General features: G+C 50.6%; 1 protein-coding gene and 1 long non-coding RNA gene across 2 annotated transcripts in view; both read left to right on the top strand.

Annotated features, from left to right (window-relative positions):
• Positions 1-20,488, top strand: part of ZNRF3 (zinc and ring finger 3) — a 53,078-nt gene extending 32,590 nt beyond the window's left edge. The window contains exons 3-9 of the mRNA XM_019538652.1: positions 9,633-9,707; positions 10,536-10,667; positions 11,713-11,823; positions 13,371-13,538; positions 14,458-14,560; positions 15,328-17,073; positions 17,680-20,488. Coding sequence (XP_019394197.1) covers positions 9,633-9,707; positions 10,536-10,667; positions 11,713-11,823; positions 13,371-13,538; positions 14,458-14,560; positions 15,328-17,073; positions 17,680-17,723 — 2,379 coding nt within the window. The 3' untranslated portion in view covers positions 17,724-20,488. The remainder of the gene's footprint in view (positions 1-9,632; positions 9,708-10,535; positions 10,668-11,712; positions 11,824-13,370; positions 13,539-14,457; positions 14,561-15,327; positions 17,074-17,679) is intronic.
• A 4,482-nt stretch (positions 20,489-24,970) lies between these two features.
• LOC109312580 overlaps positions 24,971-26,338 on the top strand; it is a 2,847-nt gene continuing 1,479 nt past the window's right edge. The window contains exon 1 of the long non-coding RNA XR_002101864.1: positions 24,971-25,796. This is a non-coding gene — a long non-coding RNA (uncharacterized LOC109312580). The remainder of the gene's footprint in view (positions 25,797-26,338) is intronic.

The following is a 26,338-nucleotide window of genomic DNA, read 5'->3' as shown; positions in this document are numbered from 1 at the left end:
CTCTAGACCCTTGAGCAAAGAGGGTGATATGGGCCAGAGTAACTCTGCTATGCCACCGGCTATTTCTTCATTTCCAGAAGAAGCTGTTCTTTCCCTTCTGTGTCTTCTGTTGAGGAGTTGAAGTACTTCACTACCTTTCAAGATTATCTGAAGGAGAAGAATGACATCTTGGGAGCCCCTTGGACCTACTGAAAGAAAGGTTGCACGAGTTGCTCTGCTGCACTGACCCTTGCTTTTTGAGGGCATTGAGCAGTGCCTAGAAATGAAGATGCCCTTGAGCTGGCCAAGGAATTTTAGAAGATCCTCATCACCATCTGGGGGATCTCCAAGAGAACAGGTGGCTGGTACCAAGTACCAGTGAAGACCTTGGAGTTTTGTGATGCGCAGCCAGTGCAGGGCTCTGTTATAGCGTGTGTCCACAAACATCCCAAGTAGTGTGACGTGTCTAAATCTGCACCTGAATACAGGGGCCTGAAGAAGCTGCCCTGTTCAGGAGGAAGGTCTGTTCCTTACCTACCAGGTTTTGCGCACTGAATGTTACTCTTCTCCAGTAGGATAAAATCTTTCAATTCATGTTAAAACTTCCACAGTATTCTTGGGATGAGCTGGAGTCTCCCTGTCAATGGTTCTCCACATTGTGCTGGATACCTCTGACGTGGCTTTTGCAGGTTCTGGGTGTAATGTTATGGCTCCGTCTGTCAGGCACCCCAAAGCAAGTCCGCTTCTTCCAACCCAGAGTCTCAAAACTGATGTCAGACTAAGAAAATTTCATGCAACTGGAAAACAGCAACTCCTCGATCTTAAAATAAGGCACCTTCTGTTGGAGCCTGAAACATCTCTTTCTGTGAGAGGCATCCTGATATGTGAAACCTGCTCCTGGCTGTTGGGTACTTATCTTTACCAGGCATTTGTCTCTAGCTGCAGACTCTAGAGGTAACATCCAGTTTAGAAGGACTGTCTATGTAGACAGGTGTCCATCCAGTACTCGCATCACTGGAATCTACCGCTTGCTATTCTCTTAGGGTGGGTTTCATATGAAGAAAAAAGATCTCTGCCTCTGTGGTGTGATAAAGTAGATACCTGTGCATTTATTTCCTGTAAGCTGCTGTTCTTTGAAAGACACTTGTCTTCATTCCCACTTTCTTTACTATGTATTGAATTCCTTCCCACCTCTCCATGCCCCCATAACACACATACACCTGCACCCACCCTGCGTGGCTCCATGATTCAGAAGATGGAACTGGGCTAAGTACAGGCTGCACTCCCCTCACCGCTGCTCAGATAACTGAACTGTTGGGTGAGACCCTCCCACAACCGTCCAGGCTTGTGCAACCACCTGCTGCTGCTAGCACGCTGCAGTCTGCCTGGTGGGATGGACCGTGTTGTAGATGAAATGCATTCAAGAGCATCACATTCAACTTGTCTGGTGAGCTGGAATGGAAGCTGAAGCGAAAAACAGATACCTCAAACGCAGTCTTGTTGGGCTTCGTGGTAGCAGGGTTTTTTGGCTCGCTTGGAGTTTTTGCAAATAGTAAATGGGGAGCGTCCACACCATGTGCAACAGAACTGTCCATGGAGTTAGACTGAAGGGTCAGGATGAGTCTCTTTGTAAAGTAGATGGTAATGATGATGAATCTTTGTCAGATTCAAGGGTGCACAGAGTCCTTTTTTTTTTTTTTTTTTTTTTTTTTAATGAAGTCCTATTGGATCCCATGCACAGTGCTGTGCTGCAGTTTGCTCCCTGCTGCTTGCTCTCCTTCGTGCCCAGATTGTTTTGTAGTAGAACTAGTCCTAGATTTCACATGATCAGGAAGGCAGTCGGTGGAAGCCTCTGATTGAAGCTAACAGAGCTGTGGATGATCTGCTTTGTGTGTCTGACTTGGGAGTTTCTGGGCTTTAGTCCTTTTCCCATCTGTAGCGTGGCAGATCAGGGTGCGTTTCAAATGTAGCTATATATTGCAAAGGGGTTCTCAGTCTGTCCGGCTGAGGAAGTAAATCTAATGAATGATTAATGAACTGAGTAGGAGTTTTGATGGAGACTTCACTGAGCACCTTTTCTTTGCTTGATCTTACCTGTGTTGTGTGATTTAATAGATGTATTTGGAGAAGTGGGACCTTCTAGAAAGTGGAGCAGAAAAGGTGACTGTCTCTGAGCGTTAACTGTCTTTATATCTGGCAAGCTTTTAGGATCCTTGTAGGATGTGCAGTGCAAACATCCATCATTGCACACATTGTCACTTTTTTTTTTTTTCTTCGTTGTGCATCCTGTCTGATGGACACTAGAGACCTCTGATTAGCCCTGGAAAAGAAATTGGTCCGTGCACCCCAGAGCAGTGTGAGGGTCGGGCCTCTTGGTGGTTAGCCTGAGAGCTTATCCTCTCACTGGAAAGCTTCACATCTTGCTGTATAAAACTTCCAGTGTGGTCCATCTGCAGGGTGTGCAGCATGGTTTCTGCCCCCTTTTGTATCCTCAAAACAATGCTGGAAGCTGCCTGAGCCTCAGAGAGAGCAAGCAGACCTCACGCTAGTGAAGGTGCCCCATACGCCTGGCACTTGCCCTAGATGAGAGGAACATTGCTGGGCAGAAGCCTGCCAGCTTCCCCATTCTCTTGGTTGAACTGTCTGGTAAATGCCTCCTTCTACGGACAGGATAATTCCCTTGCATCTCTCCATTTTGATCACTAACAGAGGGTCCAGATCACGTAGGTCCATCACCCATGGCTCTTGGACATCTTTGCTTCAGTCCCCTGCTGGGGCTCTGACTAAAGATCCTCAGTAGTAGTGAAAACATTGCCAAGATTCAGCTGGGGTGAGCACAGTTCATTCTTAGCTGAGACTGAAGATCCCTCTCTCTGTTTTGTGCAGCTCCCTCTGCCTGCATGCTTCCATGGCTTTGGTAAAATATGGGCTGTTTTAGTTAGATACCTTGTAATTCCTCTCTGTTTCCATTGACTTTTGGCACCTTTTCCTCTATCTCTTTGGACAGTCTTCATGGGTTCAGAACTAGAGAAGCTCTTGCCTCTGAAAGACCGGTTACCTCTAGGCAATATATAAGCCAGGCGGTCACTATGCCGGGCGGTGGCTCCCTCGCACGTGATACCAGGACACGCGGTGGTGTGTGTCTGGACCAGGTATAGTGTAGCCATGTTCCTGCAGCGATGCTGGCTTCTGTCTGGACTATAGCACACTTGGAGCTGTGCAGCATGTTTGAGGACGCTGTTGCCAGGCTCAGTAAGTTTGTGGTCTAGACATGGCCTTCATGTCCAACTGCTTTGGACTGCTGCCCTCCCAGTTGCCCACATCTTTCAAGGTAAGCATGAAACTCTTCTTGGTCTTGGTTCATGGCTGTCGTGCCGAACCAAGTTACTAGATCTCCTCCAGTGCCTGGGAACTGGACTGAGATCCATTAACCCCTTGTAAATGGCATGCGATTGGCTGCCAAACAGGCCTGGATTTGAAGTAGCTATGGTCAAGTGACAAGTCCCTTACCAGCTCCTCGGGGGAGCGTCTCTCACTTTTTTTCATCCTTAGCCCACAGGCGGATGGGGAAGAACTGTTCAGGACGTCACAGGCCTGGGAAAGGAGGGACCAGCCTGTGTTTTCAAGCGCAGGGTAGGAGTGGCAGGAAGTTTTGCAGTATTTCAGAAAATGAAGGAGGGCATGGTTAGAGCTAGCTGTTTGTGGTTGATGGGATCCTGTTCATTGTTTCACAGGCCACACATGCAGCTGTCAGCCAGAAAAGGTGCGTGTGTGTATATCTGCCCTGTGACTGAGTAAACTGCATAGGGTGGGTAAAGCCTCGCGTGAGCGCAAATTGGGAGAGACCTTGGGCTCCAGTCAGAAAGGTCCAAGTAGGGGTGTCAGCCTCAGTGTCGGCTGCCCTGCTGCCTGTTGTGTATGCGCTATGGTGCAGTAGCTGCTTAGACTATTTAAACACGGTGAAGGGGAAGCATGGCGTGGATGTAACAGCAGTCTTGCTCCTCCGCTTTAATTGCCTCCGTTTACCTCCTCCTGTCACTGACCGGCTGTCTCCTTTGCGAGCAAACAGCTTTGAGATTTGGGTTTAGCACTTTGGTTAAATCTCAGCTTGGTCATTATCCATACTTCGTGCTAAACTTGAAGTGACCCTGTTCAAGGCATCTTTAACTACCTGTGTCGTTAGTCTGTTTTGCCTTTCAACATAGGCAAAAAAAATCTGTAATTTAATAGCAGACTTGCAAAGGACATTTCTAAATGATCCTCATATTTTAAAATGCTGAAGTATTTTACTTTTATTTAACTTTTATTAATTAAAAGTAAAACAAATATCCTTAAAAAGAAAGAGAAGTGTTTGGGAGGCAAGGCAGAAGGGTTTACATCCTGCTCCAGTGCAAAGCAGCTGCCTGGATTTTTCTCACACTTTTTAAAAGAAATTCCAAGTGGAATTTGAATGTGTTTAATAAGCAACTGAAAAGAGCTGGAACAAATGAAGCCTGTAGCATTTGCCACTGGCAGGAGCTCCAATGTGATGCATTGCTGCAAAATCATCTTCAACCTCTGGCAAGTCTGGGTGTCATTTGTCATTGTTGCCAATTGTCTGGATAGAATCTACATAACGATTTCCCTTCCCCATCAGGCAGTTTGAGGTGCCTGCATCACTCCATGATGCGACAGTGCTGCCAACACTCATGGCTTGCCTTCTGTATTTTTAAAAGCTCCCAACGCCCATACTTTACAAGCACCGTGGTGTCTTCTGTGGTTAGCAGAAGGGCGATCGGTTGCCTTGGCCTCTTCTGCTCATGTGCATTCATGGGCAATAAGCAGACTGGGACAATGGGACGTTTTGGAAACCGATTCTGCAGGAAGGCCGTAGTACCTGTGATGATGATGTCATGCTTGTGGACCAGCAAAAGCTTGTGATACTGAGTAGAGATGATGACAGGAATCTATCGGGGTGGCATGTGATCAGATTGGCATTAAGCAGTTTGTGACTGTGTCCGGGGGCAGGAGGGTTGCATTGTGACATGTGGAAGTCAGCAAGTGATGGTGCAAGCTGCAATAGTAGGCAGAGTGTAATATATGTGAGGAGTGGTCTTATCTGAGTTCGGTGGCACCAAACAGCTCTTGAAAGGAGCAGACCCAATCTTTACTTCTTCATCACAGGGAATGTACTTGTATAATTATGAGATGTCAATGAGGCAGAAAATTAAGGACCAGCAATTACAGTCAGCTGAGTCTCGCAGGTATACTGCACGCGCAGGGCCAGCTGTATAAGTGTTCCTTAGATTCTGGCACTCCTCCTGACATCTGCCTGTGCCCTACTGGATCAAGGTAGTGGTGGAAAATGCACTGTGTGAGAACGTAACAAGGAAATCTGTCATGTGCTGTGCCAGTCCTCTCTCCATCTAGCTATGTAAGGGAAGCACAGCTGCTTTCACAACAGAGTTCCAGCCTGGTCCTTGTAGAGGCTCCCAGATGTGGACTGGAGTCTGTGATGAGGAGAGGTAGAGGTACGGGTAGGATGCACACGGCTGCTCTTCCAGCTTTTGTGGTGGTTCCCATGAAAGTAATGCCAGGCCCAGGCTGCATTTTCTTCTGTGCAGCGGAGCAGAGGACCCAAGAGTGGCTGGTGTTGGAGTGCTCAGGGTGATGAAGGAGGTCAAGTCAGTGCAGGGGTTTGAGGCCAGGCCCCTCTGCTAATTCCAGTGTCTGCCATTTTGTTTGGAAGGCCTAGAGGATACCTAAGATGGTTTCATTTTTGCAGATCCTAAGGTTTACCAGTACTGCACTGATTCTGGTTGTGGGGAATAGTGAGTGAGGCTTTTCTTCCCTTTGCCTCTTCTGGGGTCTGCAAAGACTGGCTCCTGTCCAGCAGCCTTGGGTGATTTCTTAGTGACGAGACGGTTCCCGGCAAGAGCCTTGTTGTGGAGGGTTGGGCTGCACGCATGACCTGGGCGTGTGAATGTGGATTATCTTGCAAGGATGTTAACTTAAAAAATTAAAAGCCCAAATAAAACACCCAGTCTCCCTGTGTTTTACAATCTCAGGAAATAGGAAATGAAGGTTCCACTTAGGCAAGAGGCCAAATGACCTGCCTCCCTGTGTCTTGTTCATATGGTATTATTTACAGAGAGAAGCAGAAGAATTTAGAAGAATTTCTAAATTCCTGATTAGACACGCACCCCAGCAACAACGGCAGGCATTCCTGTCCCTCGTTCAGGGCCAGTCCAGCCAGGCGTGGAGAGCATTCGGGTCTTCAGGTGCTTGGCTCTTTGCAACTTGGATCCCAGCATTTCCATTTCAAAACCTATTATTCCGGTGTCACTGCATACAGAGGTAGCTTAGCTCAGTGCACAACCTCCCCTGTGCTCAAGGCATGAGCTTAGAGCCCTGTATGTAAAGAGTAAGTGGTGGCACGGTAGTGGATCGCCTCGCTTCCTATAGGGGACATCAGAACAGACGGATCCTTGTCCGGCGTGCTGCGCCACAGGTGTTTGTTATCCTACAGGGGACGATGTATGGGTGCCTTTTGTCGGGCACGACGAGGGTATCCCAGCGCCTTGTATGAGAAGTGCAGCCATAATTGTTGTTTCCCATCTTCTCAGAGAAGAAAAGGGGGGGTGTTTCATGTTCTTAATGCTAACATCCTTGGAAGAAAACCATTCTCGTGCAGCACTGTGTCTGTTTGCAGCCCCTGCAAAGATGCCTTTGCCACTGAGTATTGCAAAGGTGAAGCCATACCTGCAGTCTGGTCTCCCGCCCTCCTGCCTTCCCTGCATGGACCTTCCCTCCCAGTTTATGGGTTGACTCCTGTGCCTTTCTTTTTTTTAAGCAGCGAATGCTCTTTAAACATTAACTGATCTTTTCTTCTTTTATATTGTGTGTCTCTTTTATGGTCTAAGATAATCTTAAGTGGGACTTAAATTGCATCTTTAGTAAGCAGGAGGGCTCAGAGCAAGCGGCAGAGAGGATACTTTCAAAGGCTTAATGACTTTAATTGCCTAGGAGCTATTTTGTGAGGAGGGAGTGAGGGCTGTGTGGAAGCAGGGAGGCTTTGCACTCTGTCTTTAGAGAATCCTCCCTGTTATTGTGGTGTGCAAGGCAGGTAGCTAGCTGCCTGCTCCACCCTGTCCTGCAGTGCAGGTGTGGACCAGCTGGGGAGGGCTCTCCTGCGAGCTCCCTCGGTGCAGGGATGGGGGCAGAGAGCTGAGGGAGATGAAGAGGATGCCTGTGCTCAGGCCCCAGCCTGCTTGCGCTCGCTCGCTCGCTTCTCAACAAAGTGCTGTGGTTTTAAAAACGAGTTTGAGGAGGGGAGGAGGAGGAAAAGGAACAGAAGGGGGGCAGAGGAGAGGGAGAGGGAGAGACTGCATTCTGTGGTGTGTTTGTGGCTTCCACTCTTTGATCTCTTGCCAGGGAAACCTGGAAGGTCAGGCCAAGCTGCAGCGAAGCTGCGGAGCGCGGAGCCGGGAGGAATGCTGGACAGGGCCGGCGAGCATGCCTGCGCAGTGTGGGCGAGGCGCTGCGCCCCCGTACGCCCTGCTTCACCACGGCTTGCGTCTCCCTTGTCGGGGGCTTCCATGCCTCTGCCTCGCTTTGGAAAGCCTGCTCCGTACTTGTACCTGCTCGCAGGAGAGCCCCTCTCATAATCCCTTGCTTGTACCAGTGCCGAGCCGCTCTGAACTAGGTCAGAGCCTTTTGGTGTTCATGTCTGCAGGGCTGCAAGGGGCCAGGCTCCAGCACGGCTCCATTCGCACGCTCGGGCTGGTTTTGCACTTGGGATCCGAATCCAAGTCCAGCAGAGGAGCAGCCTCTGCCCCTCGGTTGTCACCACCGCCCCTCCAGCCTTGGCACGCTCGTGTGCGGGTGGGTGCATACCTACATGTGTGTGGGAGAGGGAGATGTCATTTCCTCTGCAATGAAAGGCTGCTGTTTGAAAACAGGGCATTTTTTGAGTCGGGATTTCCCCTTGCCAGGTTTCTGACTGATGGGGGCTGGCTTGTGTCGTGCCTGGGACTGAGGCTGCGGGGAGCAGCTGCCCTGTAGGCTTCTTAGCGCTGTGCCTGGGTGGCCGCAGTATGGGAGCGGGCACGGCCAGGGTGGAGGGAGGGGAGAAAGCGACAAGTGAAAGTCGGGTCACACGGACTCTTCTTCTGCTTTTGCTGGGGCCTAGCCGACCCCTGCAGCAATGCCACACGTTCGCCGGGGGCAGGGGAAGTGGTGCTTCTCCAGTCCTAGTTTCCACTCTTGGCTTGTCTGGGACCGAATCTCAAGTGCAAGTTCCAGTGTTTCGCTGGACTCCTAGGAGCCAGACAGTCCTGTTCTCTCTGGTACTGCCCAAGTGCCCAAAACCGTTCGGCAAGCGCAGGGCACTTTTGAGAGACCTTCCAGGCAGCCCTGGGCAAGCTCTTCTCGGGGTCCCCCTCTGCTGCAGAGGAGCACCGTGTGAGCTGCCGGATTAGCTCAGCCTTTCATCCCCAGCAGCTATTAGCGATTAGCCAGGCGTGTTGACTTCAAAGGGGACATATTTGCTAGGCTGAGCCACAGACCCTATTTGGGAGATGGTTTCCCTCAGGTGCTGTCTGATGTGCAGTAAAGTCTGACATGAAAATACAGGAAGGATGGAGGAAAGAGCATGACCGGTTTTGTCATACTTGCAGCCATAGTTTGACTAACCTTTCCCTGGTAAAACGAGTGTCATTCCCTAAAGAGCATCTTTGTACCACCCTTTCCAAGCTGTCCCCCTTGAAACATGGGACCCAGGGGTCTCTGTGCAGAGGGCCGGGACCCTGTGAGAGCTGTTGCTTTCTGGGGAAAGGGGTGGAAGGCGGTTCCTTGATGGGTGTCTGCACGCAGGGGTAGTAGCAGTGCCTGTGGCCATTTGGCGAGGGGGGCTTTGCTGTGTAAAGTTACAGGACACAAACTGTGACTGAAGCTGCAGCGAAAACAGCAGCAGCCTCCGGGCCGAGGCAAATCCACTTCCCTGGTGCTGACCAAGGGCATTCTGGTAGATACCCATGTCCTCTGGCTCTTGAAGTTTTGGGTTGTGATCCCACAAGGCAAGCCGCATGTAAATGCAGCAGACGGAAACCTCTCGGAGCAGACGCGGCGTGCTGCAAGGCTGACCTCCTGTGGTCGGACGTGGCACGGTCTTCTCCGAGGGCCCGAGCAGCACGGGCGTCCTGGTGCCACGCAACCTGCCCATCCGCACGGCTGCTGTCAGGAGATCTTGGCCTCTCCTTCCGCTTCACCCAGTTGCCTAGGACAGAAAAGGTGCCCTGTGAAGCTCTGCAGCTGTCTGGTCTCTGCAGCAGCCTCTGACTACTTCTCTCCGTATCATTCAGTTCAATAGCTCCGAGCACTATTTAAAATCTTGCCTGAGCGAGACTTGGTGCAAAGGTACCTGCTGGGGCTGGAGGGAGCACCGTGGAGGGTGCAGGGAAGTTAGCTGCTGCCTGCAGGAGAGGTGCAGCTATGCCGCTAGCCCTCTGAACTCCTCGAGTGAACGCAGAAGGCAGTTGAACCACATCTGCTACCTGTTGGACCCCTGGAGGTGGGGGTGGGTGGGTTGGTGCTAGGAGGTGGGTGGGGTGGATTGGGCTGGGACAGCACGGCCCCCTGAAAGGTGGTTCATGGGCATGATCTGTTTGTTGCAGGCAAAGCGAGCAGTGCAGCGGGGAGCCACCGCTGTCATCTTCGATGTGTCGGAAAACCCAGATGCCATTGACCAGGTATGAAGGCAGGAGCCCAGGCTTATGCCATGCCATGCAGCCTTGGCCCATGTACTTCGGGCTGCTGAGCACCAGACTGAAGGCAGACCCACCTGGCTGGGGGGCATACACGTGGTGATGCTATCTGAAGGGGGTAGTCCCCTTTGACTGGCACAGGCCCCAAGACAATTGCCTGAAGTGAGTTGTCCTAGTCCGCTGTTCTGTCCGGGGCGCCCTGCTGCCCCAAAGCCACCTGCATTTGGAGCACAGGACAGATGGCGTCACTGGGGCTCCCAGCAGCAGTCACTACAGTTCAGGCTGCAGAACGGTTTCCATTCTGAACCTCGCGGGCTAGAAGCATGTTCTGAAATGTGCATGTCCTATACACTCGCTAAACCAGAAAGCTCTGAACGATTTGTTTAGAAGGCCTCAGAAATTGAATGTAAATACTGTGGAAGTAAAATGATAGGTGACTTGATGTGGTCAAGTTAATGTTGCTTTTGGAATAAATAGTGTTTTTTATTCAGAAGTAAGTTTAATACATGACTGCTAAAATGTTGCACAAACACATAGTGCAGCTGAGTTCAAGTTGATTTAACTTTTGCATTTTCCTCAGTCTGTAATTTTAACCATGTAATGAGCAAATTGAATTAACTTAATATTTTAAGCATAACTTGTAACGATTATTTTCTCCCGTTGTGACGAGATGATGCTGTAGAAAAGGACAAGTGAGTGCTTTTGGAACCATTGCTATCTTCATCCTTTTTGTAATTGTCTCTCCCTTGCCTGGAAAGAGCCACCTAATCTGCAGCAAATCTATTGAGTGCCTGTGCTCTGTTTTTCTTCCAGCTTAACCAGGGCTCTGAAGACCCTCTGAAAAGGCCAGTGGTGTATGTGAAAGGTGCTGATGCTGTTAAATTGATGAACATTGTTAACAAGCAGAAAGTGGCACGAGCAAGGATTCAGCACCGGCCCCCAAGGGTGAGCTTCAAGCAGGTGTTGAGAGGGCATCCTGTTGCTCTTGCTTTGTGCAGCCCCTGTTAGCTGCATTGGCTTGGAGTGCAGTGTGGCGATGCCCCCATGAGCCCTGGTGTGTGAAGGGTTAGTCAAGAATTCCTATCGACCTCTGTGGGATTTTGCAAATGAGTAGCTACGCTTTGGTGTGAGTAGGGGATTTGCAGTCTGAACTTGTGTTGACAGCACAAGGATTCTTCTTGGGTTTTGGATTGTGATCATCCTTTAATACGTAAAGAAAGTTTTACTTAAAGTTTGTTTGGGCACTCCCACGTGCTTTTAATCCCTGTTGGCACTGTCCACCCTTTTGTTGCACTTTCCCAGCGTGGATTAACAGATATCTTGAGACTTCAAATTCCTCGCAACCCAGACTAGATTCCCCTTAGATCACTTGGACACTTGACGAAGACAAATACAGAAATCAGCCACAAGATTTCCAGTCTCCTATATTTCTAAAATGCTGTATGCTATGCAAATGCTATACGTTAGGAAGTATGACTCGCATGAGCAGTAGACAGCTTGCAGAGGAGTCAAGTGCTGTGACTTTACTCTCTTAAAAATAAAAGCAACCCAAAACCCCACAGAAACTGTTGGTAACTGTGATTGGCTGTGGTGAAAGTTGCTGTTTGTGGAGCCAGCCCAGAGTGCAGCGTTGCTGTAAACCTTGCTTCTGGTGGCTGGTGATCACGCTGTCCTTTGCGCTCTATGGACTTTTAATAAACGTAGCTTTTCCCCTTGCTGTGCTGATGTCACGTTGGTTACCATGTCCCTGCAGGTAAACTGTCCCTCTGACTGCTGTGTTGAACAGCAACACAGAATGATAGGTACCTTGTCGTGTTAATCCAGTGCCTGGGAGAGCAACTTGGGGTTTTGGCTGATGCACTTGGAGCCTGTGCTTACCCACAATGCTTGTATGGGAACGATGATTCCCAAGAAGTGAGAAAAGCGGGCAGTGGGTCTGGGACGTGATCTCTCTGGAGAGGGAACTAAACTCTTTGTCTTCACTTCCCAGCAACCTACAGAGTATTTTGATATGGGGATTTTCCTGGCCTTTTTTGTGGTGGTCTCGCTTGTTTGCCTTGTTCTTCTTGTCAAGATCAAACTGAAGCAGCGACGTAGTCAGGTAAGAGGTGCCTGGGTCCGGGAGCTGTGATGGTGTGCTCCTCGAGCTCTGGCTGGTGCTGGCTCTAACTGCATTTAGAAAACTGACCTGACGCTGTCAGGAAGAAGGGAATATTCTGGAACAAAAACCTTTGTTGAAGGGGTTCCCTCTGGTAAGACGGGACACTTTGAAAAGGTTGCAGATTTCTCTAAGGGATCTGCGTTGCCCTCAGCTGGTCCTTTGGCCAGGAGGGGTAACCATGCCAGTGTGGCTAATCTTTGCGGAGAAGGAGGCATCGGTGGCATTCAGCAGCAGCAGATCAGAGAATGGTGTGGAGGGGTTTTCAAAGTGATTTCCAGGCTTATTGGGTATTTAGCACAGACAGCGTCAGGATTTCCATTTGCATTGGAGGAGAGGAGTTTCAGCTTTCTTTTTAAGAACTAACTTCCCTCGATTCCTAGGGGGAGACATTTGCACAGAAAACAATCAGGTAGGAGTCATCCCTGGGACAGACTCCATGAATCGAAGCAATCTGGCATGAGAGCTGCACAGTAGAAAGGAGCCACAACAAGATTTTTATTTTTGTCCTTGACCATCCCACCTCTAATTTTCCTGCAGATATGTAGGGATGGCACTTTATTTGTCCTGGTTTTAAGTATTGGTTTATTAATTCCCATCTAGTCTTCATGAATTTCCCCAGTCTTCCAAGATTTCTTGAAAACTGGTATCAGTTCACAGAGCGCATCAGTCATTTTCTCTCTCATTCTTTGTGCAAGTTATTTGTCTTGCAAACTTAAAATCATTTTGTTTTCATAGATGCTAGATAACTTCTTCCTAGCTGCTGCTAGAATAGGAAGTATTTTGTTGTTTGTTTTTCCAGATGCAGAACAAAAATATTTCTTGATTTGTTTTTGCTTCTCTGAATCATGCTAACAATTTTACCACTCCTAAGATTTTCTTTTTTTTCCCTGATGCACTTAAAAGTTTTTTTTTAATGCTGCTGACCAGAGATTTTGCTTTTCAGTTGCTCCTTCATCAGTTTCTCATTCGTAGTCACCACTCCCAGCTACCTTTTTTTTAAACCATTTGCTACATGCTGCTTTTTCTTCTGTATTTCTGCCTTCATTAGGCACCCTAGCCAGGATGTTCTGTAATCAGATGCCTCTTTCGTGATTGCGGAGTCTAAAGGAACTCCAGTAATTGCTCCATTTTTTTTTTTTTTCCTTCTCAGTCAGTTTTGCCTTTTTTTTTTTTTTTTCCCCTCAAGTTTTGGAAATTAACCTCAAAGTAACCAAGAGGTTTTTTGGGTTTTTTTGGTTTTTTTTTGTTTTTACTGTACTGAGTGTATTAGGTACTTAGTTCATCACCCATGCTGCTTCGTGCATCACACATCCATTTGGAAGTGCCTCCCATCTAAATACAAACTAGTCTCTCTGCTTAGTGCGTAGGTGTTGACAACCAAAGGTGATGTGGTCAGAGATGTTGGTGATTAGGAATAGTCAGTGCTGTGTTTCTGCTACTCCAGCTGCTTCAGTCCCTCACTAGCAAAACTGTATTTTATGTTGTAGAATTCAATGAACAGACTTGCAGTGCAGGCACTGGAAAAAATGGAAACCAGGAAGTTCAAATCCAAAAGCAAGGGTCACCGTGAAGGAAGCTGTGGGGCTCTGGACACACTGAGTAGCAGCTCAACTTCTGACTGTGCCATCTGCTTGGAGAAATACATTGATGGGGAGGTAAGAGAAAATAGCTTCTCTGACCTGGCTGAATGGTAGAACTGGGCCCATATGTGTAGTCATTACCAGGTAGTGATAGGGTACCTGGGTAGCGATTGCCCCTGGGTAGGGATTGCCTTGCTGATTCCATTGAGACAAAAGCTGGATCTTCTCCAGAACTGGATCAAGCAGCATATAACACCTGCCCACCTTGGTGGGGCTGCACATCTGGTCCCCTGCTCCCTCCTTTCATAGGTGGGTGGCTTTGAAGAGTACAGCACAGACCAAGGGCAGGACATCTCTTGGAAGAAACCAGAAATTTCAGAGACTGACTGATGCCTCGGCCTCTGTCGCTGTTCCCACTCTTGGAGGCCCTTGCAGTTGCTCCTCAATTCATCCCTTTCCTTACCTCTTCTAAGCGCTACAGGAAAGGCAGGAGCCCTCCAGGACAGCACTGGCATTATTAGCACAATCTGAAATCTCAGCTGGAAGCTGAAGACACTAGATGAAAAGTGATGAGGTGACAAGTTTTTTGGGGAGAACAGAGAAAAATATTAGCTGACCGTCTTCAAGCAACAAAAAACAAAATACCAGCTGCAATAACCCAGCACTGCAAGTGCACGTGGCCAGGCAGAGCATGAACCCAGCTGGAAAAACTGGGGTCATCCAGAGGGGACAATTTTTAGGCTTCACCAGGAAGTATCTTGAGAGGAGATGGGCAGAGCATGCTGACGGTAGGTGCCAGGGCTGCACGGTGCAGAGATGCTGTGCTCTTCTGCAGCTCCTGATTGGCTGGTGTTTAACTCCCGTCTCACCGGGGGCTCAGCCAGAGGCTTAGAGCTGACCTGTTGTGTTGCTGTATTGAAAGGACAGGGTGTGGACTGTGGATGTTTGCTCTCTAGGGAAGGGTCACTCAACATCGTTCTCTCTGCCCCAACAGGAGCTGCGAGTCATTCCATGCACTCACCGTTTCCACAAGAAGTGTGTGGACCCCTGGCTGCTGCAGCATCACACCTGCCCTCACTGTCGCCATAACATCATAGGTGAGTGCTGCCCTGCACGTGCATGTGTCCCAGTGCGGCTCTTCCCAGACCTATCCGCTCTCAGCCATGGGGAAGCTGTGCTTCTGCATGCTGCCCTGCACGTCTGTCTCCTGCCTGTAGCCTGCATCCTGCAAGCCTGGGGCTGCTGTCATGGATGCCAGCAGGCATTAGTGCCCAGAGAGGTTCTTTGAGAGTGACCCATGTTCCAAAAGAGCTGGGTCACGTTCCTACAAGCTGCCTTGCCTGGGACAAATGCCCGGCAGAGGGCAGCACCTCTCAGCCTGCGCAGGAAAGCACCACTGGTAAAATGCACCCGACTCCCTGTTTGTATCTGGATAAACTCTGGGGAAAGCAGGTGAACGGGATGGAAGGACAAGCAGGGAGTGTATGGGAAAGGATTCTCCTCTGTGCTGCAGTATGGCACAAATGTACTCCCTGCCCCCCCAGCTTGAAAACTGTGTTCTGTGTAACAGAAACTAGGGAGGTTGTTTGCGATGTTACAAAAGCTGGGCAGGCATCATTGTTTGCTCCTAACTTGGAGTGAGCACCACTGCCTGTGCAGGGAAGAAGTCATTTCTTTTCCTCCTGTGTCCGTGAAACCCAGGTATTTCAAAGGCTGCTGGGCAAGTGTGATTGTACTGGCGGGGTTGCTTCTCCAGAGCAGGCTGGCACCTTTTCACATACCGTCTTTCCCTGTCAGAGCGCTAAACCTTCAGCGGAGTAACTGCATTTTCCACGTGCTCTGTTCTTTATCTTCTCCCATCCAGAGCAAAAGAAGGGAAACCCAGGCCCAGTGTGTCTGGAGTCTGCTAACCCTGTGCGCAGCCGGCAGCAGAGAGTGATTCTGCCAGTCCATTATCCTGGCCGAGTGCACAGGACCAACCAGATAACGGCCTACCCGACCCGGACGAGCATGGACCCTCACGGGAACCCTATCACGGTACTGACGGTTGACCGGCATGGCGAGCAGAGCCTGTATCCAGCACAGTCCCCAGCCTACATCCGAAGTTACCAGCCTATTCACTTGGACCACGCTCTGAACGCCCATCACTGTGGCCTGGAGCACAGGGCTTACTCTCCAGCTCACGCTTTCCGAAGGCCCAAGTTCAACGGACGCAGCTTCTCCAAAGCAGCATGTTTTTCCCAGTATGAGACCATGTATCAGCACTACTACTTCCAAGGCCTTAGCTACCCTGAGCAAGATGGACAGCCTGCAGCTGGCCTTGCCTCAAAGGGCCCCTCCCGTGCCTTCCAGGCCGGCAACAGCATGCTTTTCCCTCCTGTGGTACATGTTGTGCCGTCCTCCCGCTTGGAGAGTGGCAGCACCTCCAGCTTCAGCTGCTATCATGGTCACCGCTCTGTGTGCAGTGGCTACCTGGCTGACTGCCCAGGCAGTGACAGCAGCAGCAGCAGCTCTGGCCAGTGCCACTGCTCCTCCAGCGATTCCATGATTGACTGCACGGAGGTCAGCAACCAGGGGGTTTATGGGAGCTGCTCCACCTTCCGTAGCTCCCTGAGCAGTGACTACGACCCCTACATTTACCGTAGCAAGAGCCCCTGCCGTGCAGGTGAGGTGGGCGGTGCGAGCCGAGGAACAATTGTTCTCCTGGAGGGTCCCCATCAGGATGAGCTCCTAGCACCTGGCCACAGTTTGGGGGGTGTGGACTGTCGGCCTGTGCCAGCTGCTTCCTCAGGGGACCAGCTCTCTAACTGCAGCATGGAGATGAACTACAGCAGTGATTCCTCGCTAGAGCACAGGGCTCCAAATGGCACTACCTCAGAGGGAGGCCTCGAGGCCGCTCCCGGTGCTGCCTTGGATGTTAAAAGGACCTGGAAAACCCAAGAGGTAGCCGGGCCACTGATGGAGCAGGCCTGCTCGTGCTGCTTTGAGCTCCAGCACTCTGCCTTGGAGCCTGCTAGTGGGGCAGCAGACTGCAGCGCGCTCTTCCTTGGCTCCCCGCTATGGGGGGGTTGTGGTTCAGGGCTGGAGCAGCAGGTGGGTAGCACCCAGGGCCTGTACAGTATTAACTCGGACCACTTGCACAGGACAGACGGGGTGAAATACGAGGGCTTGCCCTGCTGCTTCTATGAAGAGAAGCAGGTCACCTGTGGTGGTGGTGGTGGCAGTGGGGGTGGTGGCTGCTACACAGACGACTATGCAGTGAGCGTGCAGTACACACTCCCGGACGACCCCTTGCCCAGCTGCTACAAGGGTGCGTGCGACCTAGGCCAGCGCATCCCAATCATTCCTGAGGACAGAGACTGTGAGCTGGCCGTGCCCCCGGACTGCCAAGGCCCCCGAGCAGGGGGCTGCAGCTCCTGGGATGCGGCACCTGAAATGGATGCTCGTCTGCACCACCAGGGTCTGGGAGAGGTCCCGGAGGAGAGGGAGAGGTGCTATCGGGCAGCACCCTTCCTGCGGAGCAGCTGCGTGCGGGAGGAGGAAGCCAGGAGGCTCTTCTCTGTCCCTGCCCTGAGCCCCCAGGAGCTGGCACCAGCCACAAAGGCTGCAGGTAAGAGTCAAGCCTGGCCATTCCCCAGCAGTTTTCAGCTCCTCTGTCCCATGGGAGCACGTGTGTTGGCTGCCACAGCACACATGGCCATGGAGGTTACCACCCAGGCTGGAGATGTGGGAGTTTGGCCTAGTGCCATCCAGTAGCCACAGTTCTTACAAAAATGCTGTGCATTTGCCTTTTTCCTTCAAATATCCCACCCCTGGTCCCCAGTGCTGTTTCATGGGTGCTGCCTAGCCCTACTCGGGACACCTCTGGACGCCAGTAGTGAGAGCACAGCAGGTCCTTGTTAGGGGCTCTCAGTGCTGCTGCAGCCCATGTTGATGGCCACGGACAGTGCGAAGGAAAAACAGCTGCCAGGCCAGGCCAGTGCTGCAAGGGGTAGAAGAGGAGTGTGGAAAGCCCTGGGATGGACAGACTCGGAGCATGGGGGAGGGAAGGGGTTGTCTGCGGGGGGGTCTTGCAGGAAGTGGTGAGCGCTAGAAAGGAAAGAACCATTGAAGCATCTGGCTTGCTTGCAGTGAGCTGGGCAGCCCCTGCCCTGCCCCCTCTAGGCCTCTGCCCCCAAAATGTTCTTTTTGTCTAAGAAATTCCTCTGTCCCTCAGGCTCCGGATCGCACCCTCTGGAGAGGAGCCAAATGGGTGACTAGGCCCAGCCTGGCTGCCACAGACGGACCACGGGAGCTGCCATGGAGACACCAGATTCTGTTGGACTTTCAGACTTTTTTTTTTTTTTTTTTTTTTTTTTTAGCTTTGACAAACACACAAAAGTGGTAATGTGGAGAAGCCCCTGTGCACCCGCCCTGCCTGCCTGAGCCCCTCCTTACATCTCCCTGCTGCCCTCTCTCCAGCCTGAGGCCTTGTGCAGCTCTGGCCTGGGTCAGGGTACAGAGCCCACCTGGGGTATGGGCTGGAGCTGCTCTGTCAGAGCGCTGTTGCCATTCCTATACTAGGGACAAAAAGTGTTATTTATACTTTCCTCTAGAAATGGCCGTGCCAGCTCTTGCTGAGCAGGTGCCACGGCTGTGCTAAATAAGCCACGCCATGCGTAGATGCTGCTGCCTCCTGCTGAAGGAGTCTAGCCTTTGGTAAGCTCAGGGCTACACCTGCCTTACAAACAAACCAGCACCTTGAAGCAAACTGGTCCAGATATGGATACCAGTGCTGACTGAACACTCAAGACGCTGCCCCTGCCTTCTAGTGCCACTTCCAGTAGCAAACAGGTTTCCAGGGGTGTGGTATAGAGTTGTCAGTTCCCCTGCTTCGTGCTTCTCTAAGGACTTGGTGAGGAGAAATCCCTGGCCTATGTGCTCAGTGCTCCTGACACGAGATGAAAGCTCAGAGGCACCTTGACTGCTGCCGGCCTGGATCTGGCCAGGACCCCCTTGTCCCTTGCTCCCCGCTGCTGCAGGTGCATGTCAAACCGCTGCTTTGGCAGTGCCTGCCATCCTGCTATTCTGAGGACAGTTCTTCGGGAGTCTGCAGCTCTGGGTGGCAGCTCCGTAGCCAGAAATACTGCTGCAGGCCGCAAAAGGGGGCTCGCAAGGTCTCTGGGGCTTGCCTGGGTCAGTTTAGGAAAGCTTGGATGGGGTCACTGTGTTGCTTTCTAAGGGTACTAGTGCATTTTGCCAGCTAGTACAGGCTACATGTGTGTACATGCCGTGGGGAGTGAGGACTGGGTAAACCGGCTTCATTTGTTTTCTTTCTTTGCTGGAGAAGAGGCGGTTGAGGTTGCTTCCTTAGCTCAGTCCATCTTGGTGCTTTCTTTGACCCAGCCAGCTTCACCTGTGTTTGACTGCATATGGAAAGCGTTGCATACCCCGGTAGTCTAAGCACATACGTCTGTCCGTGTTTCTCTTGTTTCCTGTGGAAACAATGGCTTCTAGGTAAGAGGCCGTCATAGCACGTTTTTTAAACTGCCTGTCATGCTGTGTGTGCTTGGAACAGTTAGCACCCTTCTGTCTGGTGTGTACACAGGGCAGGGATGCGTTTAAGGGGGGTGTACTAGTTTATGCCCACAATGTAGGTCTGGCAAGAAGGATTTAATAGAAGGAAACGTGAGGAGGACACATTTCCACAACCTGAACCATGACAGTTCGGTGTGACGTGTTCTTTCACTGAAGAGCTGCCCTGTGCGAGACTGCCTTGGGCTTGTCAGGGAAACCAGCTGTCTTCATTTAACATCCCAGGGAAGGCAAATGTACCAAGGAGCAGCTTAAAGGTGAAAAGGAGATCTGTTTTTCAGTTCTGACCAATAACACCAGGAAGGATTGTTAGCATTTGCAAGAACCCTAAGCAAGGCTCTCGGTGAGTAACTGCCTGAGTCCAGCTGTTCAGAGAAATGGTGCATCATACAGCACAGAAGGAGCCAACTATAAAAAGGGTGGGGGGAAATGCTGAATGCATTTTCTAGGTGTAAACATGCAGAGGCTGAGCAATACCCTCAGATGGAAGGTGGTAGATGATGTGTTTTGTGGAAACGGAGCTATGGAGTTTTGTCACTTTTCCCCTCTTTGAATATGCTCACACCCAGCTCCCTCCCCCAGCCCACCCCCGCGACAACGAAAGAAATGGACTGCAGGTGTGGCAAAGCTGCACAGCTTGCGCGTGCTGTAAAGCAGGGAGCCTTTAGCTGCAGGAGATGTAACCACACCGAGCTGTGGTGAAATATGGTTAAGGTATGAACTGGCTAGTTGCACGTTATGACTCATGGTCCCAGGCACCTGGGACCTATCTCACTCACCCGGATGACAAGGAAGCCGCAGCCAGTCAGACCACTCCTTCCCTGCAAGCCACGTGGTAAGGTCTTCAGTCCCCATCCTGGTCTTGCCTCCGCCGTTGGCATTTACTGCTTTTCCCTGCTCCCGATGCCTCTTGAAAGGACACACAGGCCAATTAGCCACAATAGATACTACTTTTAAACAAAAATGCCTTTCTATTACCTAAATGAACTGTTGCCAGTGTTGGGCTCATGAGGCACTATTTAAAATGTTTTTTAATTAAAATGATCTTGTAGCACTTAAAGGTTTTTGTATAAAAATTGCTGTAAAGATTTGTAATACGGTCAAAAGGGCTCTCTCTCCTTCATTACCATTTTTTAATGTTTCAAAGGCTAGAAAACAACTTGTATATATTCTGTAAATGTATAGCAGCACATTTCATTTATGGAAATATGTTCTCAGAATATTTATTTACTAATATATTTATCTTAAGCCATGTCTTATGTTGAGAGTGTGTGACATTATTGGAATAATCATTGAAAATCACTAACATGAGGCCCTGTAAATACATGATAATTGCACACAAAGATTTTACAAGATTTGCCGACCAAAAAATGATTAAAAACAAGTTGTAGTTCTTTACAGTTTTGTAACAAAGTGTACAAATGTCTGTAAAAACAAGCAAACAAACAAACCCACAAAAATACAGTTTTATCAAATATACATTTGAAAGTTGTCCTTCTTTCTGGGGAGAGAGGAGCTGACTCCATCCTGCCCCTCTGAAGGAAATCCTGTGTGCCTGCAGGTGAAATGTTTTCAAACAGACTTGTAAGGAAGACCTGTGGAAGCTGATTTGGTTTGGTCTCGGTGAAAGTTGGATGGGTGATGGACCCAGGCGTGGGTGTGCCTCTTTCTCAGCCACTCCCTCTGCTTACAGTGACTGTCCTGCCACTAAACTCTTCTTTTTGCAATCCCCAACAACCAATCGCAGTGAGCGAACTGCTGTTTACAGAAACCACCAGCAATCGGAAAACCCTATTAACAGAACCACACGGATATGCACGTAACTCAAAAAGTGTGATTTTTTTTTTTTTTTTTTTTTAAACCCTCTGCTTTCCACTCATCTGTAACCCCTCTCAACGTGCTATGTCTCATTACAGCGTTTCTCAACCTGTGGGTCGTGACCCAAAAGTGACTCGCAAGAATATGTGAAAGGGTTGCAAACAGACTTTAAAAATGCATTCTCCTTCAAGGGAGAAAGATGTGGGCAACCAGGGCTTTTCCCTTGCAGGCTGTCGGCTCCAGCCTGCAAGGGGTTGCTTGGGGCCCCCCCGCCCCACACACTGCTGCTGGGGCCTGGGAGCAGTGGGTCAGGAGTGAGGAGCTATGGGTCAGGACTGGCCATCAATGCTTTATGAATGGGTCCTGGTACAAAAAAGTTGAGAATCGCTGTCTCATTACGCTGTCAGCTTTTTGGGGCAAGGAGCATCTTTCCACCTTTTACAGTTAGCACACCTAACACATTTGGGGCAGCATAAAATAGTGGATGCTTGGTTCTGACGCACATATACTCCCTTGTAAATCCAGCATCTGCTTTGACAAATGTTAGCTTTCTCACTTAGGGGGAGGCTGCCCAGGACTGGAACAGCCAGCGATGCCGCTGCGGAACAGGTACGAAATGTTACCGGTCCTGGGGAAGGGAATGGCACTAAAATAATGAAGTTAGGAGTTGGGTTAAATGCACAGGATGCACCCAGGCAAAATGCTTTGTCAGGGGTTTTGGGCAAGGTTGGGCTTGATGGTAGTTTTGCAAAGGTGGGTAGGACAGAGAAGTACAAAGCTTTGTCTCTGGTGTTGGGAGATTGAAGGTACTGTGCTTAATTATGCTTTATCCTCCTTAGCTGCAGTTTGTATCAGGGGGATCACCTGATTTATTCCATGGTACTGGCCTCACAACAGCATCATACGAGGCTCTGCAAACTAATACGCTGGGGAAAAAAAGCTATCCCCCCCAGTGGAGTCCAGAAATGAATAGCTAAGATGCATCTTTCATGTACCTGTCCTGGAGTCTTCCCTTCACTTTGGCAGCTATTTAGCTGAATGATCTTCCTTACGGGTATTTTGTCTGGTCTTGTAGCGGTGTAGACATAGAAAAGCAGGAGATTAAAGCAGTCTTAGAAAAATTAAAGATGCTGAAGCATAACCAAAAGATGGTAAGGGATGGGAGTGTGTGTGTGTGTGTGTGTGTTTGGGGGAGGAGGGGTTCATGTTTTCTTACTATTTGTTCTCGGTGGGAGGAGTGATGGATAAGGGAAAGACTCGGATTAGGCCTAATGCTGCCTATTTAAAAATGTCCTGCAATCTGTTAAGACCTGTCTAGTTGCTTATTATAACGTTGCTAAATGTTAAGTGTGCAGCTGAAGTTTTCGGTGCTAAATGCCTGCCTTCGGTGTGTTTGGAAAACTTCAGCCAAAACCATTTGATCATTCCTTAGGATTAGATCAGATGCATAATTTTGCTCATGTTGAAACGTAAAGGAGGATGGTTTTCCCCAGCCCCTCTCTCTCGCCTGGCTTCGAGGCTTGCGGGTTGGTGCATGCTGCAGCGCGGGACTCCCCGCCTGACTCCTGCAGGAGGCTGCACACGTGACCCCTCCTGCTGCCCGTGTCTGTGCCCGAGGCAGGGGCTGGGACGCCTGTGCCGGGAGGGGGGAGCCCCCCCCAGTGCAGCAGAGTGAGGAGGAGCAGCCCCTGAGAGGCTCATGGGGCTGCGGCTGGAGGGAAGCTCCCAAGGGGAAGGCGAGTGGCAGCCTCTGGCCCTGGTCTCCCTGGCCCCAGGCCCATGCAGGAGCACGATGGCTTCACGGCACAGCGCAGCTGCTGTCCTAGCAGCAGGTCAAGGTGCAAGTGTCCCTCTGGGTAACTGGGGAGCTCAGCTAATGTCCCTCAACTACCTCATGTTCAGTCCCTCAGTATCTGGAGGCCACATGTTACTGAAGACTCTTACTTTTAATAGCTTCCTCAAGTGCCTGTGCATCTATCTGGACAGACGCGTGGTACGTGCGCCTCACTTGGCTCGGGCGTGTCTTGTTTTGAAAGGTCTCCAAGCGGACGGGACCCTGTGCCAACCATGTGTCGTTCGCCAGCTCCAAACCCACTGCGGTCCCTCTGCTACAAAGCCCCGTTCGGCCCTGGTCCCCCCAGCATCTGCCACGTGCCTCCTCCTCTGGAAACCCCTCGGCTGATGGACGTGACTGTGGCCAGCCAGGGCTGCTCGGGCAGTCTCTGCCGGCGCTGTCCCCGCACTGCGTGGGGGAGGCTTCCCTGGCCTTGTCTGTGCTGGGACTGCTATCGCTGCCCCTAGCCGGCCGAGCGTGCAGACAAGAGCAGCCCTGCACCCCTCAGAAACCCCGGGGCTGCCGTGTTATGTGGCCATTACGCTGCACACTAGAGGGAGGAAAGCAGTTTACTTCATCCCCCAGGCACTGGAAAGCAGGAAGAATCTGGACCTGAGAACTGGTGAGGTGGCGGTGTTGGTTTTCATAGTTTCACAGGAGTTAGGGTCGGAAGGGACCTAAACAGATCATCAGGTCTGACCCCCCACCCCAGGCAGGAATAGGTGCCACGGTCGTATCACCCCAGCCAAATATCTGTCGGGCCGCCTCTTGAAGACCCTCATGATGGGAGAGTGTCATCTCCCTTGGGAGCCCAGTCCAGATCCCGGCAGCCCAAACTGTGCAGTAATGTCTCCTCGTGTCCAGCCTGAACCATCTCTCTGACGATTTGTGGCTGTTACTCCTCGTAACCCTGGTGATGCCCTGCGAGAACAGAGCCTCCCCCAGTTCTTGCTGGCCCCCCCGGTGACTTTGTTAACGGCCACCAGGCCCCCCATAGCCTTCTCTTGTGGAGGCTGAATAGATCCAGGCCATTTAGCCTCTCCTTGTAGGCCCTGCCCCACTACTCTTTGATCATGCGGGTGGCCCTCCTCTGGACCCTCTCCATGTTGTCCACATCCCTCCTGAAGTGCGGTGCCCAGAACTGCACGCAGTACTCCAGCTGCGGCCTGACCAATGCCGCATAGAGGGGGAGGAGCACCCCCGTGGACCTGCTCGAGATGCATCTGTGGATGCGTGACAAGGTGCGGTTGGCCTTCTTGACCGTGTCCCCACATTGGCAGTTCATGTCCATCCTGGAGTCAACAATGACTCCGAGATCCCTTTCTGGCACCGTGTTGACAAGAAGGGTGTTTCCCAAGCTATAGGTGTGTTGCTGGTTCCTCCTCCTTAGATGCAGCACCTTGCACTCGTCTGTGTTGAACTCCATCCTATTCTCATCCGCCCACGTTTGCAACCTGTCTAGATTAGCTGGATTCTGTCCCTCCCATCTGGTGTGCCCACCTCGCCCCACAACTTGGTGTCATCGGTGAATTTGGACAGTGTGCTTTCCACCACCACATCCAGATCGCTGATGAAGATGTTGAACAGTGCGGGCCTGAGGACTGAGCCCTGGGGAACCCCACTGTCCACATCCCTCCAGGTCAAAAACGACCTGTCCACCACCACCCTCTTGAGTGCGACCCTCCAGCCAATTTGCCACCCATCTGACTCTGAAGGCATCAATGCTGCAGTCACCAAGTGTTTGTTTTGTTTTTGTTTTTTTTATGAGAATGTGGTGGGAAACCATGTCAAGGAAGACGATATCCACCCCGACGCCCTCGTCCAGGGACTTTGTGACCTGATCATAAAAAGAAACCAGGTTACTCAGGCAGGACCTGCCCGCAGTGAACCCGTGTTGGTTGCCCCTGAGCATTGCCTCCCCTGCTGGGGCCTTGCAGATGTGCTCCTGGATGACTTTCTCAAAGGCTTTCCCAAGGACCAAGGTAAGCCTGACTGGTCTATAATTGCCAGTAATTGTGGCGGGAGTAGTTGTCTTTGAACCTAAGCAAGACCAGCATGTCCTAATGGTCCTGGGAGTAAATACACATGTCAGTGGCTTGCAGAGTCTGAGGGACAACATTATAGGCTGGGCGGGGGGGAACTTGTAGAGCCGCGCTGGTAGGAGCGCCACGAGAGGAATGCAGTGACTGGAACAGCTGTTTCATCAGCATGTGTGCAGCCGTGTCAGCCTGACCCTCCTAATTAGTGGTCATTTGCAGTAAATGCCAAGTAAATTAACATTGCTGCTTATTTTGTTACAGTGTATAGAACATTTATTCCTTCCAGAATGTAAACTAATATATTTTCCTGCTTCGAAATGTGACCAAGATACAAGCACATTATATCATTTTTAAATAACACATTTCCTAAATATATATTACTATAGATAACACATCACACTTTCTTATATTTTAATATCTCTTTAAATAATACAATCTCTGTTTTTCCCCAACACTGGGCTAGTAAGACAAAGGTACATGGAAAACCAGCCTTGGAAGCAGAAGACTACCCGCATTGCTATCCCCAGAACACAAAATGCATTGACTTAAGTGATCTAGAGTACTTAAATCAATGTGCTACTTTCCAGCATCAATCCCAGTTAAAGCCCTGAAGGGCTGCTGGCTCCTTTGAAGCAGATGTTAGGGAGGGTGGGCCAAAGGCCATGGGGGTGAGATTCCACACACATTCCTGCTCGACAATTAGTTTTGATTTGTCTACACAAGTACTAGAGAGACAGGAGTGTCGCACCTGGAGGGATGCCCTCAGGTTGAACTGCTCTCAGATGCTGAATTGCCAGCATGGCAGAGGGAGTTCCTAGGAGGCCGCATGTGGAGGGATTTGGTGTCAGACATGGACTTACTCCTGAAGCCACAGAACAGAGGACCCCAGCACTCCAGGGTGCCCTGCATGGTGGAGGGATGGCCAGCTATACTACAGGCATGTCCACGTTTTTGAGGCAGTTGACCAGGCTGAAAGTCCTGGCATAATTCTGGGAAAAGAAGTAGTCTCAGGTTGTAAGGAGGGTGGCTAACAGGAAAAAAGATCAACTTCACTTCTGTATCATATCAGTCTTATAGTTTCATAGTTTCTAGGATTGGAAGGGACCTGAGCAGATCATCAAGTCTGACCCCCTGCCATGGCAAGAAAGAGTACTGGGGTCAAACAACCCCGGCAAGGTGATTGTCAGGCTTCGTCTTAAAGTCCCCCAGGGTAGGAGCCAGCACCACTTCTCTTGGAAGTTGGTTCCAGATCGTAGCCGCCCTGACCGTGAAGTCGCGCCTCCTGATGTCTAGTCTGAATCCTCCCCTCTGCCTGCTTGTGACCGCTATTCCTGGTCACTCCTGGCAGTGCTTGGGGGAACAGTGACCCCCCCCCAGTGCCTGCTGATCCCCCTCTGACTAGTTTGTAACAGGCCACAAGATCCCCCCTCAGCCTTCTCTTTTGGAGGCTGAACAGGTTCAGGTCCCGTAGCCTCTTCTCGTAGGGCCTACCCTGCTGCCCCCTGATCATACGAGTGGCCTCCTCTGGACCCTCTCCATGCTGTCCACATCCCTCCTGAAGTGCGGCCCCCAGAACTGGACACAGTGCTCCAGCTGCGGCCTGACCAGTG

Source organism: Crocodylus porosus, unplaced genomic scaffold (genome assembly GCF_001723895.1).
Source record: "Crocodylus porosus isolate Cpor-Errol unplaced genomic scaffold, CroPor_comp1, whole genome shotgun sequence".
Taxonomy (NCBI): domain Eukaryota; kingdom Metazoa; phylum Chordata; order Crocodylia; family Crocodylidae; genus Crocodylus; species Crocodylus porosus.
This window is presented reverse-complemented; position numbering and strand designations above follow the sequence as displayed.